This window comes from Camelina sativa, chromosome 13 (genome assembly GCF_030686135.1).
Source record: "Camelina sativa cultivar CO46 ecotype springtype chromosome 13, ASM3068613v1".
In the NCBI taxonomy this organism is placed as follows: domain Eukaryota; kingdom Viridiplantae; phylum Streptophyta; class Magnoliopsida; order Brassicales; family Brassicaceae; genus Camelina; species Camelina sativa.
Genome location: NC_141892.1, coordinates 24,985,938 through 25,006,258, shown reverse-complemented (window position 1 = coordinate 25,006,258; position 20,321 = coordinate 24,985,938). Strand labels below are relative to the sequence as shown.

General features: G+C 39.1%; 5 protein-coding genes and 1 pseudogene across 8 annotated transcripts; 2 read left to right on the top strand and 4 right to left on the bottom strand.

The window, feature by feature from the left end:
* Positions 1-97: 97 nt before the first annotated feature.
* Positions 98-1,947, bottom strand: LOC104738498 (xyloglucan endotransglucosylase/hydrolase protein 9). Its single transcript, XM_087482834.1, has 4 exons — positions 1,171-1,947; positions 981-1,081; positions 690-883; positions 98-596 (listed from the first exon to the last, which is right to left on the bottom strand). Exons 1-4 carry the CDS (start codon positions 1,343-1,345, stop codon positions 191-193), a joined length of 876 nt encoding a protein of 291 aa, XP_087338960.1. The 5' UTR covers positions 1,346-1,947; the 3' UTR covers positions 98-190.
* A 695-nt stretch (positions 1,948-2,642) lies between these two features.
* Positions 2,643-4,891, bottom strand: LOC104737480 (coproporphyrinogen-III oxidase 1, chloroplastic). Of its 2 annotated transcripts, none has more exons than XR_015578915.1 (8): positions 4,283-4,860; positions 4,108-4,183; positions 3,925-4,019; positions 3,757-3,840; positions 3,478-3,650; positions 3,266-3,390; positions 3,075-3,173; positions 2,643-2,954 (listed from the first exon to the last, which is right to left on the bottom strand). XR_015578915.1 is itself a non-coding variant. In XM_010457681.3 (8 exons), the coding sequence occupies exons 1-8, from the start codon at positions 4,814-4,816 to the stop codon at positions 2,886-2,888; spliced, it is 1,170 nt and encodes a 389-aa protein (XP_010455983.1). In that variant the 5' UTR covers positions 4,817-4,891; the 3' UTR covers positions 2,643-2,885. The 2 variants fall into 2 exon arrangements, 1 of the variants encoding a protein (XP_010455983.1); XM_010457681.3 differs by having other exon boundaries at positions 3,478-3,565; positions 4,283-4,891.
* Positions 4,892-4,895: 4 nt separating this feature from the next.
* Positions 4,896-10,185, bottom strand: LOC104737479 (uncharacterized). 3 transcript variants are annotated; one of them, XM_010457679.3, is made up of 15 exons: positions 9,177-9,701; positions 8,884-8,956; positions 8,731-8,752; positions 8,318-8,396; positions 8,162-8,194; positions 7,682-7,830; positions 7,364-7,520; positions 7,030-7,270; positions 6,707-6,948; positions 6,346-6,609; positions 6,151-6,261; positions 5,849-6,073; positions 5,572-5,775; positions 5,305-5,481; positions 4,896-5,231 (listed from the first exon to the last, which is right to left on the bottom strand). In XM_010457679.3, exons 1-15 carry the CDS (start codon positions 9,465-9,467, stop codon positions 5,046-5,048), a joined length of 2,454 nt encoding a protein of 817 aa, XP_010455981.1. In that variant the 5' UTR covers positions 9,468-9,701; the 3' UTR covers positions 4,896-5,045. The 3 variants fall into 3 exon arrangements, with proteins under 3 accessions (XP_010455981.1, XP_087338958.1, XP_087338957.1); XM_087482832.1 differs by lacking the exon at positions 8,731-8,752 and having other exon boundaries at positions 9,177-10,185; XM_087482831.1 differs by lacking the exon at positions 8,731-8,752 and having other exon boundaries at positions 8,858-8,956; positions 9,177-9,765.
* A 251-nt stretch (positions 10,186-10,436) lies between these two features.
* On the top strand, positions 10,437-12,796 carry LOC104737477 (GRR1-like protein 1). Its single transcript, XM_010457675.3, has 3 exons — positions 10,437-11,080; positions 11,199-11,691; positions 11,774-12,796. The coding sequence occupies exons 1-3, from the start codon at positions 10,626-10,628 to the stop codon at positions 12,581-12,583; spliced, it is 1,758 nt and encodes a 585-aa protein (XP_010455977.1). The 5' UTR covers positions 10,437-10,625; the 3' UTR covers positions 12,584-12,796.
* Positions 12,797-13,118: 322 nt separating this feature from the next.
* On the bottom strand, positions 13,119-14,292 carry LOC104737478 (uncharacterized). The gene is made up of 2 exons (XM_010457678.3): positions 13,962-14,292; positions 13,119-13,772 (listed from the first exon to the last, which is right to left on the bottom strand). Exons 1-2 carry the CDS (start codon positions 14,122-14,124, stop codon positions 13,378-13,380), a joined length of 558 nt encoding a protein of 185 aa, XP_010455980.1. The 5' UTR covers positions 14,125-14,292; the 3' UTR covers positions 13,119-13,377.
* Positions 14,293-15,307: 1,015 nt separating this feature from the next.
* LOC104738496 (protein NETWORKED 3B-like) lies at positions 15,308-16,062 on the top strand (annotated as a pseudogene).
* The last annotated feature ends 4,259 nt before the right edge of the window (positions 16,063-20,321 follow it).

The following is a 20,321-nucleotide window of genomic DNA, read 5'->3' as shown; positions in this document are numbered from 1 at the left end:
CCCTTAAAGTCGTGTATAAATAACGATAAGTGCGTAGAGTTAGTTCCCCTAAATCTCGCAAGTTCTGTTAAAAAAGACCAAATTAAAGACTCACCGATATCAATAGAGAATTGATTATTTATACATAAAAACAGAATCATCAAAGAGTCACCACATTGTTCTCTTGATCCAAATTTGTTTCTTAACTAAACTACAAATGACGATGGTGTTGGCACTCAAGAGGAGTAACAGGAAACCTCGTAGCATCAAAACAATAATCATAAATCATATGATTAGCTCGAACCCAAATAAGCTGATGATTCTGATGAAGGCTTAGCTCAGACACAGTTGGCTCATCCCACCAAAACTTCTGGTCTCCATTACACTTGCTTAGATCAGAAGTCATCGGAATCTCACAAGCATCGATTAGGAATTCCTTGTAAGAAGCAACGAACGGAGCGTGACTCCAATCAGTTTTGACAAGTCCTCCTTGAGTAGCCCAATCATCTGCATTCCAAATCGAGCTGTAAACTCCCATGGCTTGATCTTTAGCAAATGGGATACCTTTATCTTCAAGATTCTTGTGGACTCGAATTGGAGTTTCATCTACCATGAATCTGTTTTTGCAATTAAACAAAAAAATCATTAGCACAGGTGCATAATCTCATTATTGATAAGAAAGGTAGAGACTTTTGTTTAAAAGAACTTACACGACACTGCGTTTACTCCAGAGGATTGAGTAAGTGTGAAACTCGGTGGTGGGATCGAACCAAAGACCGAGTCTTTGTTCTCTGTTTCCAACTCCATTAACATAGACGTTGGTCTGGACTAGATAAGGCTCACCAGTGGAGTTTCCCAAGAACTCGAAATCGAATTCGTTGTGGTTAGGACCATCGGAAGACATCTGAAAACATTGTAAAAACAGTTCAAGATTTGAGACATAATAAAACAATCATCTAGGTTCAATAAAAACAGAGCAATAGAAGGGTTTTGTTCCGTACGTAGAAAGCAGTGACGGTTCCTGCTGAGTCACCCTCGACGAGCTTAATCTGGATAGAGACTTTACCAAACAAGTATTTGTTTCTAGATTCAAACCCAGCTCCTGAAAAAATCAATCAAACATCATAAATCTTTAATCTTGATGAACCCATAAGAAAACAGAGGAAACAAAACAGAGATAGGTTTTTGTACCAGAGAAATTGTCAAGCTTGAGCTTAGTGACTTCGCCTTCGTTGACACAATGATCCATAGCCCAGCTTGAGCGGTAAAGCTCCTCGAACTTAGCTGCTGAAACCGCTTCACCACAAAAGAGAACCCACACCATCATCATTGTCATCACACATTTGAACCAATCCATACCCACCATTTTTTTTTAATTTTATCCTATTCTCTCTCTCTCTCTCTCTCAATTAAAAACTTCAGTCTACAGTCTCCCACACACACACACTCACAAGACGCAATGAAGGAGACAAGAGGGAGAGGTAAGGCTTTATAAAGGCGGGGAGGGTGAGTGAGTTGAGTGTGAGTGAGCTGGCATACAGTAGAGAGAGATGCCACGTAGGATTCGACGTGTGATTCAGGACAGTAATAAGTGGACAAAAAAAACCCATCTTCGTAAAGATGAAAAAATATCACTCAAAACAAGAGAGATAAAGGGTTGGGAAATGTAGCCGTTACTGTGAGGGCATCACTAACTCAGTGGGGCTCCACTTTTGTACTACACAGAGGACAAGAATTTATGCTTCTCTGTCTAGGAAAACCTCTCTTTGAGCACAAAAATAGAGACTTTATTGCTTTTTTTAGAGAGAGAGAGAGACATAAGTGAATATAATTTGATTCTTGGGGGTGTAATAATGTAGAAGAAAAGAGAAGAAGAGAGATGGACCATTTTACAGCTAAGATGTTTTCATTGCATTCGATTGGATCCAGCTATACATTTGGCTCCTTTTGTGTCAGAGAGAGGCTCACATTTTAAAAATCTTTACTGCTTCTCTCTTATAAAAAAAAAGATATTATTGATTGGTACACAGTCTTTATCTTTCTCTCTCTCTCCTCACTTTTTGGGGGAATTCAATTTTTTGTTTTTGTGTTGCAGACATGGATTAGATATGGCAGATGTGACGTCAATTGTGTAATACTACAATAAAAATATCTTTGGGGTTTGGTTTGGTTAAAAATTTTAAAAAAATATCTTGTAAGTTGTGTAGTGTAGTCACTGTAGTGTAGTGTCTGCAGTAGTTCATTATGTATTTGTATGTGTGTGTATCCGGGGACTAAGTTGTTTCTTTGTCGCCACTAGAGACATAGAAAACGACCACGTTTTTTTGGGAGGTTTGAAAATCACGGGCGTTTTCTTGGATTAGGACAAATGGGAGACAGTGACGTATACTAAATCCTAAAATGTTTAACCTAACACAAGACCCCATTGGTTGAAACTTGAAATGTTTTTTTACTAAATAAAATCAAATCATCAGATTCAATGTCATCACTAATAATAAGAGAGTACGAGTGTTGCTCTTGTTCCTCCTCGTTAACATTTACCGAGCAGAGCAAGTGGCTTCACTTATAATCACGCGCATGCGTGTGTGCGTGCATCGAGAGGCTCCACTCTTCGAGCCAACGGCTCTTATTTCAGACTCATGCTTTTTAACTTTGTCAGTAAATTTTCTTGGTTAAAGTTTACTACTACTACTTTTTATCGTCATCATCACGAATTCACGATTGGTACTATATACTCACTCCATCATTACCCATCATGACCTTCGTTTGTCAGTAACTCATGATGAGATGACCAAATCACACATTCTCTTTCCCACTCACGCTTCATTAGACTCTTACCCTTTCAAGGCTTTAATGACAAAAAATGGATGAAAAGAGCTAATGCGGGAATTAGCACAATTAATCAACTAAAGCCACTCTTTTGGATTGATACAAGCATCCAAAAGCTTCCATTCCTCAGTTCCTTCTTGTGGTTTCTGCATCCGCAACCAAGAGAGAACCACAATATCAGTACTCAGTTTTATACTCTTACCACTCAGCAACAATAAATCATGATTTAGAAAGTTTCTTGATGTGGATAAGATAGGGAACTTTACATGGTCATATTCCCATCTTGCGGATAGCGGAAGAGAGACAAGAATACTCTCTATTCGCCCTCCTGTCTTCAGACCAAATGTTGTTCCGCGATCATAAACCTTTATTTTTCACCATCAGTAACAAACCATAATAAGTGATTTCAAGAGATATCAAACAGAAAGAAAAAACAAAGCTAGTAGTATCCAATTACCAAGTTGAATTCAACATATCGCCCCCTACGCAATTGTTGCCACGCCTTATGCTGATCGTTGAACGGTGTGTCTTTACGTTTCTCTATTATGGGTATGTATGCTGGTATCACTGAGCTTGCACATTCTGCAAAAATTATTACCTCTGAATTCAAGCAAGCCAACTAAGAAGTTTCAGAAAACAAGATGTCACAAGATTTATCTTGGTCACTACCAGTGGCAAATGACAGAAGCATCTCCTGATCATAGTCATTTAAATCATCAAAAAATATTCCTCCTAGTCCTCTCCTCTCATCCCGGTGCTGCAGGCAAGACCATTAAGGTTTCAGCAGATGACAACTTATCACAATATCAACCTTACCAAACCGTGAGGCTCTAAATCCATCCCTACACATACATTGATTGATACATAACTCTAAAGCTAGGTCTTTAGTTTCACAAAGTGATAAGATCTCACAAGACAATTGGAATGGCGATAAAAAAAACTGCAGACCTTAATGTAAAAGTAGTCATCACACCATTTCTTGAACCGAGGGTAGAAGGACGGATCGAATTTGTCGCAGGCTTGCTTTTGAACCTACACAAAGAAAGATATTCCAATCAGCAACTCCCATAATCATAAAGCTTCAAACTTTAAGAACAAAGGATCATGTTTAAAGACCGAATGAAAGTGCTTGACGTCCTCTTCAAAGATGTAAGCTGGTGTGAAATCAGTCCCACCACCGAACCACCATTGCCTTGGAGCTCCAGGAACATCTACAAGTGAAAATTTCAGCAATCAAATGCTTCATCCAACCAAAGAAAACTGAAACTTTACAATTCTCAAAGAATCTAAGCTATTTACCCTTTGGAGCATCAGTCTCGAAATAACGGTAATTAAAATGCAGAGTCGGGGCAAAAGGGTTTTTGGGATGCAAAACCTGGAACATGACACGAATGTGCGATCAAGCTTCAATCGAAGAATACAAAGACCAATTCAACATCAATGTCTACAAATGTGAGATAGAGAGAGAAGGTACCGAGCTGATTCCAGCGGCAAAGAACGGAACTGGACCAGGTTTTTGCTCAGACGTGGCGGCGCCTTTAGCAGCTCTATAAGCTTCAGGAGGCATAACACCATAAACAACAGAGACATTAACTCCAGCTTTCTCCCATACATTTCCATCTTGCAAAACACGGCTGATTCCTCCGCCTCCACCGGGACGAGACCAAACATCTTCCTTGAATTTAGGACCTCCTTCAACTGCTTCAATGGCTTCACAGACTTTATCTTGAGCAGTTCTTATCATTGTCTCGAAACGAGCCCTAACCGAAGAAGAAGAAGAAGAAGATTGAGTACCACCACCATCAGAGTCTCTGAGGAAAGTGAAAGGTCTTTCGGTTTCGGGAACTTCTTTCTCGATTGAGACAGAACATCGTAAATCGAAATGTGGTCTCTTTACCGGACGAGGAAAGCGGAGGTTGAAGTACTTCGGAGAAGGATTGAGACGATGAGAGGATAAGAGTTTGAAGGAAGAAGGAGAAGCGTAAAGAGTCGATGAGTGAGACGCCATTTTTGGCGATCGATCGAATCAAAGTTTTCACCTTTGCCGAAGATAAAAGATGATATGCTAAGGAATCATCATCACTCTCTAAATTATAAACCCGGTTATTTCCGGTTAAGTTTTAAACCAAAGACAAATCTCATACCAGACCCGGTTTAGTCTTCTTTTTTTATTTATGAACAACGTTGAACTTGTTCCGTACAGCACAAGCAAATTAAACATGGAACCTCTTGTTTTCTCACTTGGATAGTAAGCGAGTGAGAGCAGAAGAGTCAAAGACAGGAGGACTACAAGTGAAGTGTTGACAAACAAGAGCCACCACTTTCTCTGAGTTTCTGTTCTTCTTCGCCATCTCAGCTACATTATTGTTATGCTCTTCCCAAAACTCCATTTCATCAGCACTCGAAGGATCTATGTGAATCACCTGCCCAGTGAAACAGCCAAATCAATATCACAAATCTTATATCGAGTAACCTGAATCATTTTTAAGACCTTACCGTTTTATTAGGATCATATACTGAATGTGCTGCAGCAAGCATGTTGTTAAGCTCTGCAGAAGACTTGGAGCCAACCAAAACAACTTGTTTCCTCGATGGAACAGAGATCATATCTGCACCGCAGCACATCAACGGCACTGCCACCGCCAGTTCTCTTAACCTCAACTCAAAGACTGCCTGCAGAAATAAACAACAAAGAGACTCGATAACCTTCGACTAAAGCGTAACGATGAATACCAAATGGAGTTAGTTGTTGGTTTTGTTTACCAGGAGACGCTGTGCGGTGCTTAGGTAGGATTCGGCTTTATCTCCGGCGACTATGGAAGCTAATCTCACAAGGTTAATAGCAGAAACAGAGTTCCCTGAAGGTTCTGCACCATCATGATCTTCTTTTACACGGAGAAGAACCGATGGGTCTTGTCCTTGAGTATTGAAGTATGCTCCTCCTTCTCGATCGAGATATAACTCATCCTAAAAATGCATTTCACTGTTATAGCCAAAATCAAAAACTTTAACAAATCGAGCTAGTAAGGATCTCACTTGCCTGGGTTTCTTGAAGCTCAATAGCCCATTTAAGCCATGTGACCCCACCTCCATTCTCATAAAGATCGAGCAAGCCAGAGATCAAGAAAGCATAATCGTCTAAGAAGGCAGGAGCTTTAGATGGTCCCTGTCTGTAACTGTGTTGTAATCTGCGAGACTGCTCATCATAGAGACTCCCTCTGATAAACAAAGCTGCTTTCTCTGCAACTTCTAAGTAATCCTCTGGCTGTAAAATGAAAATCCGAATAAGGAAAATCAACCGTAAAGAGAAAATAACAAAGGGAGGGGTGTAGCATTCATTACCTGACTATTCACCACAGGGAAATAGTATTTGGTGCTTTCAGGCTCTGCCGTGAGAATCTTGGAAGCTCGTGCGAAAGACGAGATAACAAGCCCGTTCCACGAGACGATTATCTAGTTAAAGAAATTTTAAACATGTAAACAAAACTGAAGAAAGAGTAAAAGAAGACAACAAAATATTTCTTAGAAGATTCTTACCTTATCATCTAGATGCGGCTTAGGTCGCTTCAGTCTGACATCGAAAAGCTTTCTTCGGCATTCACCCAAAATCTCCTGATACTTCTCAGTGGAGATGCTAAACTTTGATGCCATGGCAGACAGCTCATTTCTCTCGATCAGCACGTTCCTCCCAGCAAATTCATTGTGTGGGTCACTTCTGCTCGAAAGATCGCAGTTACCTGATTTCTTAACATAGTAATGCTCCTTGAAAAGATCTGCATTCTCCCCAAGGACTTCATCAATCTTGTAACAAAACACACAAAACAATAAATAAAAATCTCGGTATACAAAGGGCAAGCTCATGAAGACATGATCTGGTGAATATATCAGAGAGAAGAACCTCATCGCTGGTCCATATGTAGAAAGCTCCTTCTTTCTTTCCCTTTGCCCCCTCGAATTCAAAGCTATCGGCGTCTTCAGCTGAGAATATTCCACCTTCAGGTGCAATCATGTCTCTTCTCAGATAATCAAGGATGTCTCTTGCCACATAAGAATACATAACGTCCTTGGTAATTATAAAACCATCAAGGTAGATGTTTGCTAGTTGCCCTTGATCATATAGCATTTTCTCAAAATGCGGAACTGCACCAGACAAATAGGAAGCAAAATGCTTTCAGGAAAAGAAATAAACTTGATAATACAGGATACTGTTTGGAGTCTCACCGTGCCAACATTCATCGACACTGTATCTATGAAACCCGCCTCCAATGTGATCATGCATCCCTCCATTTGCCATGCCTTGTAAGCTGAATAAAATCATACTTTGGTTTTCATCAGCCTCGCTAGTTTTCCCCGATTCTTTCAACTTTTTGGAATGATAAAGCATCAGCTGGATCTCGACGGGCCTCGGGAACTTTGGTGCAGATCCAAACCCACCGAATTCCGAATCATAGCTCCGAGAAAACTTGAAAACAAACACTCAATGTTAGAAGACCTTTTCATGTTGATGTGTCAATCAGACATAATTTTCTAAGAGTACACAAGAGTCGAATCATACTTGTTTTGCACATATACTCACAGCCGTCCGAGAAATCTCATCTGACAATTTTTCGGCTCCAGCATTTGCAGATAAAGCTTTTGACAGTTCTTCAATAGCATACGTACCACTCTTCACAAGTGTATCCTTCTTACTGTCCCACGCATCTTTCACCTTCCTGAACCAAACATAAAGAAACATATTATCAAATCGATTATAGTCTTCACTACGTGCCCATTTTTCTACATACACACTCTAATCTTTGCTGAAAACAAAACCAATTGCACCAGTATGAGCCTCAAATGCTACTGTACAATAAGAGAGAAGGGGTTTCCTTACTTAAGGAGAGTCTTGAATCCTGGTCGCCCATAATTGTCATTTGGAGGAAAGTAGGTTCCACCCATCAATGGCTTTAAATCAGGTGATAGGAAGACAGACAGTGGCCACCCTCCTCCACCATACAGAGCCTGGACAAACGACATATAAACCTAAAAGTGCCAAACAAAAGCATCAAAGTCAAGTCCATGAAACTCCAGATTTACCTTTTCCATATAGAAACTGATACAGCTAGAACTAATAGAAATACACGTTCACAATGGTTTTGCATCTCTCACTAAAGTTTACTCAACACGCAGATACTCTCCAACATAGTAAGACAGCTACTTATTCCACCCACGGCATCATTGAACAAATGGAAAAGATATCTCTGAGACTAAGCATTCAATATAGAGAGATGAATGAGATTTTGAATTCCAAGGGCGTTTATTCAAGAAATCTAGTTAGTTAATATATGACTTGTGGCTGCAGACAGTAGTATACCTTATCGACATCAGGCCGCTCCTCTCGATCAACCTGTTGCACAGACATGTTAGACAAGAAGTTGGCAAAGCGTTTTAATAATCAGCACAAAGATTGTGCCTCAAAACGTCATTTAAAATCCACAGCCAGAAGTAAATTTCCGCCTTAAACACTAACCTTGATACTAATGAACGAATCATTTAAGAGTTTTGCCACTTCTTCATCTTCAAATGACTCAACTTCCATAACATGACACCTGAAAAAAGAGATAACGGTACTGAAACATACATTCCCAAATAGAAAAATAAACTTGCAGTGTTTCTCTATATCGCAGCAAGAAGACGAGTTCTTAGACTGCATGTTTTCTCAACTTTATTTTTACAAATTCCTTAAAATCTTTATTAGGATTACACATACGAGGAAAGAACAGTAAGAATACTAATAAATCTAGAGTTTTTTTAACTATGTAATTCATACAGTATGAATCATACTCTTAATCATTTAAACAGTATATTCATACTCTTAATCCTTTTCAACTCAGTAAAAGAAGATGTCAAGCTCAAAAACCAAAAATATACTCAAAGTCTCACCAGTGACAGGTACTGTATCCAACTTCAAGATTCCATATAAAAAAAAGATTTTGAAAACAAAAGGGAGCCATATTAGTCTCACAAAACTAAAGCAATTGAGGACATCGAATCCAGCAGCAATTAAAACGAATAAGAGAGGCTAAAGTAAACAACTTGATAAGAAGATGGGCACGTCTCTCTTCCTTGCTTCTTCAAAAGCTTCTTCTCCCCATGGATACCAATCAACCTAATTTCACATAAACCATGATTGCCATTAAACCATGAAATCAATCCAGAGAATAAAAAGTTCCATGCTTTTGAGCTAAGAACCAATGATCTACAATCTAAACCAGTTATGACTTAATTAATTGCAACAAAGTTCTCTAAATTGAAACCAAAGGTGTTCCCTTTATCTATAGGACAGATGAACACTTTATAGAAGAGAGAGAGAGAAATGAATTAATTACCGGATTATGTGCGTGTTGAAGAAGATAAGGACTGTGCTCAGCGGCTAAACGGTTGGTATGTTTCTGAGACGTTGACGAGGTCGACGACGAAGTCTCATCCGCCATGGCTAAGACCTTGCCTGAGGAAATGGGTCTCGAGAGAACCGGCGGGAAAGGGCAATAAAACGAAGGGTTATGAGTACGGACGCGATTTCTTCGTCTGGGTAAAGAAGACAAAGACGCGATGCTGCGAGAAGCAAAGCGGTGGAGGATTGATGAGGAAGACAACAAGTGAAGACTTCTCATCAGCATTGCTGCTGATTGATTTGAACTAGGAATACGATCAACTAAAACGACGGCGTATTCATGTTTTGGTGAGATTGGCTAAACGAATTCAAGGTCTAGAGCATTCGCCATGCGAGCGTGGGAGCTTCAGACACATCTTTCTCTCGTTGGATGTGTTCAGTATGTGACACGTGTGAATAAGACAAAGAAGAAGATGGCTAATTAGTTCTGAATAGTATCTTTTTTTCTGGCTCAAACTTCAACTTTTCATTAATCCAAAATATTCTTTCAAGTATAGTATGGCTGGCTTTTCAAAACCTCACATAAAAGAATCTAACCAATCCGACACTAATAAGTAATAAGTAAAGCATACACATTAAACCGGGATGTAAACTTCTTTGCTACTCTATTGGTTAATAATACTATATTCATATATCCTTCTCGAAAGTACAACTTCAGTAACTTCTTCAAATGTGATGAGGAGTTTTCTAATGTTATCCACTGCCTTAAGTTAGAGGTCGGAGCAAAGGTCAAACTGAGATTGTTCCTGCACAGCTGTTGTAATCAAAATCGCTTGAATCAAATTGGAAACTTACCTTTGTATAGTCTAGTTTACATATTGAGAGCACTACCCATCATCTAATGCCTCATGCCTTATCTACAGTTATGGATTAGTACAAATTTTTAGACTGAGGTAATAAAAATGTATTTCAAGTCCAAAAAGTTTGATACTTTATAAGATGGTGGTTCAATTGTAAAATTTGAGTATGGTTTTATACTAGTAAGAGCATCTAAGTTAAAAAAGAGGTTTACTTTTAAGACTAGGCGTAAGTAAAATAATAGTTAACCAATCTGACATCATGTGTGAACTGTGTATTCCATAAATGATTAGATCCATGAATTATAATATCACACAGACTACATGTGGATGATCTTTAATCTAATTATGATTAAGGGCAACTAATTTATATTAGTGAGCTACAACAGTAGGCTCACATGGGTGCAAGCTCAACTTTATTAATGGTCTCACATGGACATTGTCTCCTTCGATTCCGTTGTCTTTTCATACTCTTGTCTTCCACTTGCGCACGGTTTATATATATCAAAAGCTTCATTCTTTCGACTTAGATCACTCATACTGAACCAAATCTCAAACCTTTTCTTCCCTTCTCTCTCTCTCTTCTCATGGCTCTCCGATTACCATCTAAGGTTTTAAAACATATCCTCTCCTTCATTGATTCCAACGAGGACCGGAACTCAGTTTCTCTGGTCTGCAAGTCATGGTTCGAAACAGAGCGTAAAACTAGGAAACGGGTCTTTGTCGGAAACTGTTACGCGGTGACCCCTGCTGCTGTTGCACGACGGTTCCCGGAGATGAGATCTCTGACTTTGAAAGGGAAGCCACACTTCGCCGACTATAATTTGGTTCCTGATGGTTGGGGTGGTTATGCTTGCCCATGGATTGAAGCCATGGCGGCTAAAAGCCCGTCCCTTGAAGAGATAAGATTGAAGAGGATGGTGGTGACTGATGAGTGCTTAGAAAGGATCGCTGCTTCGTTTAAGGATTTCAAAGTCCTTGTGTTGACTTCTTGTGAAGGTTTCTCCACTGATGGTATCGCTGCTATTGCATCAACTTGCAGGTTCTGTTTCTAACTTCTAAGTTCTAACAAAGAAAAAAAAAATACTCTGTTTTTGTAAGTTACACCTCATAATAACTTTGGTTTTTTCTTTTTTGTTGTTTTGTGATTTACAAAACAGAAACTTGAGAGTGTTGGAACTACGAGAGTGCATCGTTGAAGATCTGGGAGGAGACTGGCTTAGTTATTTCCCAGAGACTTCAACATCTCTGGTCTCTCTTGACTTCTCTTGTTTAGACTCTGAGGTTAAAATCTCAGACTTAGAGCGTCTCGTGAGCAGATCTCCAAACCTGAAGTCTCTGAAGTTGAATCCAGCGGTGACTCTTGATGGTCTCGTTAGCATACTTCGTCGTGCTCCACAGCTGACTGAGCTCGGGACAGGTTCTTTCGCGGCTGAACTGAAACCAGAAGCGTTTACAAAGTTATCAAAAGCTTTTTCAAACTGTAAGCAACTTCAGAGCTTATCTGGTCTTTGGGATGTTCTCCCTGAATATCTTCCAGCTCTTTATTCTGTTTGTCCTGGGCTTACCTCGTTGAACTTGAGCTATGCTACTGTCCGAATGCCTGATCTTGTTGAGCTTCTTAGGCGATGCTCGAAACTGCAGAAGCTATGGGTAAGTATTTGCATTTTTCAAGACTCTTTTGAGTATCCCATTTATATATGTGGGTTCTTTACTAATGAGACATCTTTTGCAGGTGATGGACTTGATTGAGGACAAAGGTCTTGAAGCTGTTGCCTCCTATTGTAAGGAACTGCGAGAATTGAGGGTGTTTCCATCTGAGCCAGATCTTGATGCAACCAACATACCTGTGACGGAACAAGGCCTGGTCTATGTGTCTAAAGGCTGTCGAAAGCTTGAGTCTGTTCTCTACTTCTGTGTCCAGTTCACAAATGCAGCTTTGATTACTATAGCAAGAAAACGTCCGAATCTCAAGTGCTTCCGTCTCTGCGTGATAGAGCCATTCGCTCCTGATTACAAAACAAATGAGCCACTTGATAAAGGATTCAAAGCCATAGCTGAGGGATGCAAGGATCTTCGACGGCTCTCAGTCTCTGGTCTCCTCTCTGACAAGGCCTTTAAATACATTGGGAAACATGCCAAGAAGGTTAGGATGCTATCAATAGCATTCGCTGGGGACAGTGATCTGATGCTCCATCACTTGTTGTCAGGCTGTCAGAGTTTAAAGAAGCTTGAGATAAGAGATTGCCCTTTTGGAGACACTGCACTACTGGAGAACGCTGCCAAACTAGAAACCATGCGATCCCTTTGGATGTCGTCGTGCTTTGTGAGTTTTGGTGCTTGCAAGCTTCTGAGTCAGAAAATGCCAAGGCTCAATGTCGAAGTCATTGATGAACATCCTCCAAAGACAAGACCTGAGAGCTCTCCAGTTGAAAGGATATACATATATAGAACAGTCGCCGGACCGAGAATGGATACGCCTGAATTTGTGTGGACGCTACACAAGAATCCCGAGATTGGAGTTTCAAAATTAGCCATAAAGTAAACTTGCTGCTTCAGTCATCTTTTTTTGTCCTTTTCATCTTGAGCTTTTGCCGACATTGTTATGGGAGATTCACCTCCCATTTGTTCTCTTTTATCTTGTTTTCACTAAGATGTTAGAATATCAGTTATAGAAGCATTTCGTAGCTTGTACTCTGTTAAAACAAAACCTTGTGTTTGTACTAAAGTTTGGAATAAAAGTTCTCACTTTATAAGATTTAATATAATTCATGAGCTAAACAGTAAGACCTAGCCAAAAAAAACTACCAATGTTGCCTCAAAGCATCTCTCTAAGTGACAAACACCAGTATTAATATCAGGTCAGTATCTGAGATGAAAACAAGGTTTCTGCTTTGGGCCTCCACAACACCAGCAACTTCTCCACACCAGACGTTTTTGAGAGATTCCTGCAAAGAACTAGAAGGTTGTTCATCTGCACTGTATCTACCTACACCAGTCATGAGCTTCCATCAATTCCAGCAGATTTCTTGATGGAATCAAGAAGATGCTCTATTCTGTATTTCATTACAGGCTGACCATGTCGAGTCTTTCTCATCATTAAAGATTGTAAATAAACAGCAAAATTCATGAGCTAAAACAGTAAGATCTAGCCAAAAAAAAACTACAAATGTTGCCTCAAAGCATCTCTTTAAGTAACAAACACCAGTAGTAATATAAGGTCAGTATCTGAAATGAAAACAAGGCTTGTGCTTCGAGCTTCCACAACACCAGCAACTGCAAATAAGTGGAAGGTTGTTCATCTGCACTGCAGCTACCTATACTACCTAGTCATACGCTTCAATCGATTCCAGCAGATTTCTTGATGGAATCAAGAAGATGCTCTATTCTGTATTTCATTACAGGCTGACCATGTCGAGTCTTTCTCATCATTTTCCCCTTTGCAACTTTCCTCCTGGATTCAGCCTCTTCTTTAGCTTCCTTCTTCGCCTGAAAAATGGCCTCTCTCTCCATCCTTGCTTTTTCCATCTCTTCTTTCGTCTGTTTGTATACATCCTCTAAACCGATTCTCTTATTAGATTTAACCTTCTGCTTATCATCATCAACACAACCATCATTATCATCTACCTTACTACTCTCTCCAATCTCATTCTTATCATGATAATTCTGCTGCTTCATCGACTTCCTAAACTTGCTCACATACTTTGCATTCTTATAGAACTCTTTTTGCTTTTCTATAAAAAAAAAAAAAAAAAAGAATACACAAGAGGGCAAAGTTAAAGAACAGAGCTAAAGTAAACTCATTCAATCTTAGTTCTATAGCCTAGTCTGATTCTCACAACGCTTTGTAGCATCCTAATCCAAGTTACAATTAAAAAAAGGAAAGATTTTTCGAATTGGGTAGAAGAGAAGGAATCACTTACTGATCAAAGAAGGGTTATAGCCATTTTTATTCGATTTCATGTTAGCAAAGGTTTGGAGAGAAAGACCACCGCCTCCCAATCTCTTCATGTTCTTCATCCTCTTCGTCTCCGCCGACTTGGTGCGATCAGTCTCATGTTCATCTCTTTGGTGAAATTTCTTCATTGTTCGCCTAGATTATTCAATCTACGAAACTCGCCGATTTTGATCGAGTTGCCAGAAAGGGGGAAGAACGTACGAAACCCTAATTGTAATTGGCGGCGACTCTCAAAGTCTGAGAACTGGGAGTTGCACACTTTATTAAAATTGCAACTATACCCTTATAGTTTTATCTTTTTGGCAGAAAACCACTCTAGATACTTATAATTACGAAAAGCACCACACTACTAGACGACATCAAACATTTTTAAAGAAACTAATTTGAAATCAAACCTTTTCTGCCAACTGATTTATAAAACCAAGAGAATATTGAACAAAAACTAACGAATCAATAATTGTATTGTACTATTGTTATCGTTGTAATATTTTTGTAATCTAGTAATTAATGCAAGTGAGTACTGCTTTGAATAACGAAAAAACGAATAGGTTAATGCATAAAATTTCGAAGAATACCTTGTATAAACTTCTTGTTACCAATTTGATTGTCAAAAAAAAAAAAAAAAAAACTTCTTGTGACCAATTCAAAGTTACTAACAAATAAAGATTTTTAAAAGTAAAATGGTTAGAAATCAGAAGAAACATTGGATGATTTTGTTCCATTTATAAAACTTGTATACAAAAATATATTTTTCATATACAGTGAAACGAAATCCAATTTTGAAATGAAAAGAGAAAAAAATTACATTGATACCGCGACATCAACGGTTCAGATTATCATAAGAATATAAACACAAATTCTAAATGGAACTGTATGTGAATTTCTTATTTTAAAGTGATAAAAGGTTTAAGCTGCCACAACATTACCGGTTCAAATAGTATTTGGAGTATATATGTAAATTTTATATGAGTTTGTGTAATGTAACATTAGTTTCATAATGATATATAAAAGTTTGTATGATGCTACGGTATCACCGGTCAGATTCTACTACCAAAACCCTAATTTCATAATCACAAAAACTTTTACGCCGTCCAAGCATCAACGACTAAGATTATATTAAGGATATATACCTAAATTTCTTATAAATTTTTTTTATGATTTTGTATTCAAATAAATAAATCATGCCCTCTCATTTGTATGCAATTTGCTAAACAAAAATCCTTAAAAAAAAAAAAAAAGTGATCCTATTACATTGTTCTACAACTTGAAAACACCACTTTTAAACCACAAAAGACAGATAGGTGACAAAGATCTACACAAAAGAAAAAGAGTGATACAACACCATATAAATCTCTACTAACACTAAGAGTTGTCACAAATCTCAAAGTACGAGTGAAGACGATGGATGAGACATCAAAATGGTGGTGGATTGGTGGAAATCACAACACATCGACATCAAATTCATCTCCTTGGCTTAACTCTACTCTCTCTGGTAACCAAGTCACTTCTCTCATTTTGGTTTGCTTTATACGTAACTAACTAACTATACATATATTGTTAGTTATGAACTTTGTTGTTGGTAATTAACATGTGACAGAGCTTGATGCAAAGACGAAGGAGGTAATGAGAGTGATTGATGAGGTTGATGATGATGAAGCCGATTCCTTTGTGAAACGAGCTAAGATTTATCACGAGAAAAAGCCAGAACTCGTTGCCATGATCGAAGATTTGTACCGTTCGCACCGCTCCTTGGCGCAGAAGCATGATCTCTTGATCAAAACCTCTTCTCTGAATCCGAGTAAAGAAACAGAGTCTGAAGTGGATGATGGTGAAGAAGACCAAATTGTTGTATTTTCCGATGGTGGTGAGACGATGAATGAGATGAAGGAAGAGTTAATGAGACCGAGAGAAGAAAACAGAGTCTACAAAGAGAAGAGAGAAGTGGCTTGGCTGTTTGCAGATTTAGTTAAGGTTCCTTTTGCTTCCGTTGAAATTGGGAAATATTTTGTTCTCTTCTTATGCGCTTTTGTTTACCATTTTCTTTGCATTCTATGATTCTATCGTAGGTTTTGGGGTGCCTTTTGTTTTGTGTATGAACAAGGCTCATATATAAGGCCTTTATATTACATATTTTTGATTATCAAATAAAATGAACAAGAGATTTCGTATTATATATCTCAACTCTTTGGAGTCACACATGAATAAACCATGTACGTTTCTCAAAATTCAAGGATTTAGGCATTTAGCATTCACAGCAAATTAGCAATCTAGCAACTGAAATTTTAATTGATGAATGTGTACACCTTCTATGATCCTAGCCTGATCTAACGAGGTTCGCAGAAACTTAGCAAACTACAACTGGTTTCTTGATTCAAAGTTTTTGAAACACTGTATTTGACATATTACTAGAATGGAGCAAATCTCATCATGCATAATCTCACATATAAGGAAGTTATATCTAGTCAAACAATTTTATAATCTTAAGAGATCATCTTCTCATATTTGGGAGATTAATAATATGTCCTTTATTTTTCAGTCTTGATGCATCACTTTGTTTTGACTCTAGTCTTGATGCATCACTATTTTTTTTTTTTTTTGGCTCAACAACAACTCTTCATTAACCAAAGATTTTACACAAGTTCTTGATTCACATAGCTATTAATCCAAACAGGCATAATAGAATAAAGCTTGGGATCATAGTTCACATTCGATAGAGATTCCCTTGCAATTCTATCTACCACTCTATTGTCCTCTCTTGCAACAAACATGAGTTTCACCTCTTCAAAGCCTTGGAGTAAAATCCTTATGTGTTCCATTCAGCTTCATCGTCTATTGCCTTTTTGACCACTGTCATTGCTGGGAATTCCTTTCCATTAAAAAGCCAGTCATTCCTATTCTTCCAAAGCCTCCATAAGATCCAGGGAATGATGTTTGTGTTCATTTCGAGCTGGGGATGGGCTTGGCGATAATTTAGGATATAGAAAAGATTCGCATAGAATGAATCTGACCATTCACCCCCTATAGGGGCAGGAAAAGGTGAAAGAGCCCAAGTCAGCCTGGCAAACGTACAGGCAAAAAGAAGATGGTTTACCGTTTCTGCAGATTGAGGGCATCTACTACAGGCCTTGTCTTTTGCAAGATGACGGTAATGCATATTCCCAGCAACTGAAAGATACTTGCTTAAACACCTCCATAGAAAGTGATAGATCTTTGGAGGAGCATCAAGCTTCCAAATTTGCTGGTACAGGGGATCAAGGGTTGGTCCAATAACTTCCTGATGAACTCCTTTGAAGTTTAAGATCTTATTTAAAACCCAGTAACCCAGTGAGAAGATCTTGCCGCCATTCTCGGCCACTAACATCCAATAAGTCTCGGACCATAAGAATGGAGGAAGCAACCTGGTGATTACTCTGAGGGACCCAGTTAGTCTTGGTTATGGGATTAGCAGGTTTGAGATCAATCCATTGATGCTGCCATATGTTTATCGTTGTTCCATTACCAATCACAGCTATTGCCCCTTGTTTAACCAAATCTTGCGCTTCATGAATACTTCTCCAAGCAAAGGATGGTCGAGATCCTAAAGGGGCGTGTAGCGGGTCTGATTTATTGTAATATTTGCTCTTGAAGATCCTTGCCATAAGGCAGTTCGGTTTGGTGAGCATTCGCCACAACTGCTTTCCTAGGAGAGAAATATTAAAGAGCTCCAAATCCTTGAATCCTAAGCCGCCTACATCTTTCGGATTACAAAGATGCTCCCACGCCTTCCAATGCATTCCCCTGCCCTCTTTTGAAATTTTCCACCAAAATTCTGCCATTATTGAAGTGATTTGTTGACATGTCGCTTTTGGCAGCTTGAAGCAGTTCATAGTATAGGCTGGAAGGGACATGGCCACTGCTTTTAGTAATACTTCTTTGCCTCCAGCCGAAAGGAAGTGGTTTGGCCAACCTGAGACCTTTTGGTCTAACCGCTCTTTTAGATAGCTCAAAGTGGTGATCTTTGATCCAACAAAGGATTCAGGAAGACCAAGATAGTTTCCCTCTCCACTTTCCTGCTCAATTCCTAGCTTCTCTTTTACCTCCAATCTCCTTGTATCTGGGATATTTTTGCCAAAGTTGATACTTGATTTTTGATAATTCACTCTCTGCCCAGATACAAGACTATACTCTTCAATTATCCGAATGATTTTCTCGATTTATTCATCTTTGTGTTGATAGTAGAACATACTATCATCAGCAAAGAGGAGATGAGAAATGGGAGGGGCACCTCTGGCCACTTTGAGACCCGTAATGTGACCTCTTTGCTCTACTATCTGCATCATTCTGACTAAAATCTCTGTGCAAATGACAAAGAGATACGGGGATAATGGGTCACCTTGTCTTAATCCTCTTGTTGGACTGATTGCACCATTTGGATCACCATTAATTAGGACTTGATGCCTCACTGACTTGACACAGCCCATCATGAGAGCGATCCACTCCTCTGCAAATCTTAGAACTCTAATTGCATTCTCTAGAAAGGACCATTCAACTCTGTCGAACGCCTTGGAGATGTCAGTTTTTATGGCTATGAATTCTTCAGAGTATTTATTACTTGAGCTTAGAGCGTGAGCGAGTTCATGGGCTATCAGAATGTTGTCACTGATGAGTCTTTCCTCAACGAAAGCGGCTTGGGATTCAAAGATTACATTGGGAAGGATACTCTTCAAACGATTCGCCAGAACTTTCCCAATAATCTTATATATGACATTGCAGAGGCTGATTGGCATGAAATCCACCATCTTCATCGCATTTATTTTCTTGGGAATAAGGCAGATGTTTGTAGTGTTCATACCTTCCTCCATAATGCCAGTTTTGAAGTAATCCTTCACCATGTCAGTAATCTGATCTCCCAGCTTGTCCCAGAACTGTTGGTATAAGAAGCCATTCATTCCATCCGGACCTGGACTTTTGTGAGGGTTAATGCTAAAAGTAGCTCTCTTGACTTCCTCTTTTATAATTGGCTTAAGAAGAGAATTGTTCATGCTCATCGTAACAAGAGGGTCCAAGAGATTAAGGTCAGAAATCTGATACCCGATATCTTTATAGCCAAAAAGCTTTTTAAAATTCGCCTCTGCATTTTTTCCAATCTCAACGTCAGAGCACCATTCCTTTCCATCCTCATCAAGCAGCTTTTGGATTCGGTTTTGGGCCCTTCTGTTCTTTGTTGCTGCATGGAAGAATTTCGTATTTCTATCCCCACTATTCATCCAAGTAACTCTACTTTTCTCTTTCCAGTAGGTCTCTTCTTGAATGTACTCCTGATTCAGTTCTTGTTTGAGTCTTCCCATTGCTTGACTATCAAAGGGAACCTGCCTGGTAGCTGCGTCGATTTGGTCTTGCAAATGCTGGAGTCTTAATGCAAAGTTAGGCTTAGCTGCTCTCTTCCATTTGGAGATCTCTTTACGACATTTAGCAATCTTCTCCATCATTCGTTCTCCGTTTCCAAAATTACTCTTGTCCCAAAAACTTCCCATTAGCTCTTTAAAACCATCCATCATAATCTATCTATGATCATATTTGAAGCTTGCCCATCTTTTCCAATTATCTCCCATGAAGCTGTTGACCAGTGGGCTATGATCAGAGCATATCTTTTGCAGATAGGTTGCTTGGGCTTGGGGAAACATTTCTAACCATTCTTGATTTGCGACGGTTCTATCAAGATGACACTGGACCAGCTCATCATTGCGATTCCCGAACCAGGAGAATTGGTAGCCACTGTGCTTCACTTCCCACAATCCACAAGAATTAAGCATTTGGCGAAACTCATTGCAGGAAGAGTCCTTCCGGTTCGGCCCACCTATCTTTTCTGAAAGATCCAGAAGCTCGTTGAAATCTCCAGTTAACATCCAAGGAGCGTTTCTATTTAAGCCGACTCTAGTCAATCTTTCCCATAGATGGCCTCTTTCTCCTTGGACTAAGTCGCCATAAATGCATGTGAGAAAGAATTCTTTGTCCTGCCAAGAGACAAGAGTATCAATCATGCTTTTATCTGACTGGAGAATTTTAACCCTTACTGAGTCCTTCCACATTAAGGCCAATCCTCCACTCAAGCCAACATGTTCCACAGTATGCAAATCAAAGTATCTTAAATGGCCAACAACATTTTCCAAATATGAACGTTTATTCTTGGTCTCACAAAGGAATGTTACCTTAGGGAAGTACCGACCACATATTTCCCTTAGGCGTCGAACTGTCGGAGTATTCCCCACCCCTTGACAGTTCCAGCTCAAGATCCTCATGTTTGTTTCGAAGGGTTTGAATTAATCATCAACCCTTCTTTCAAAGT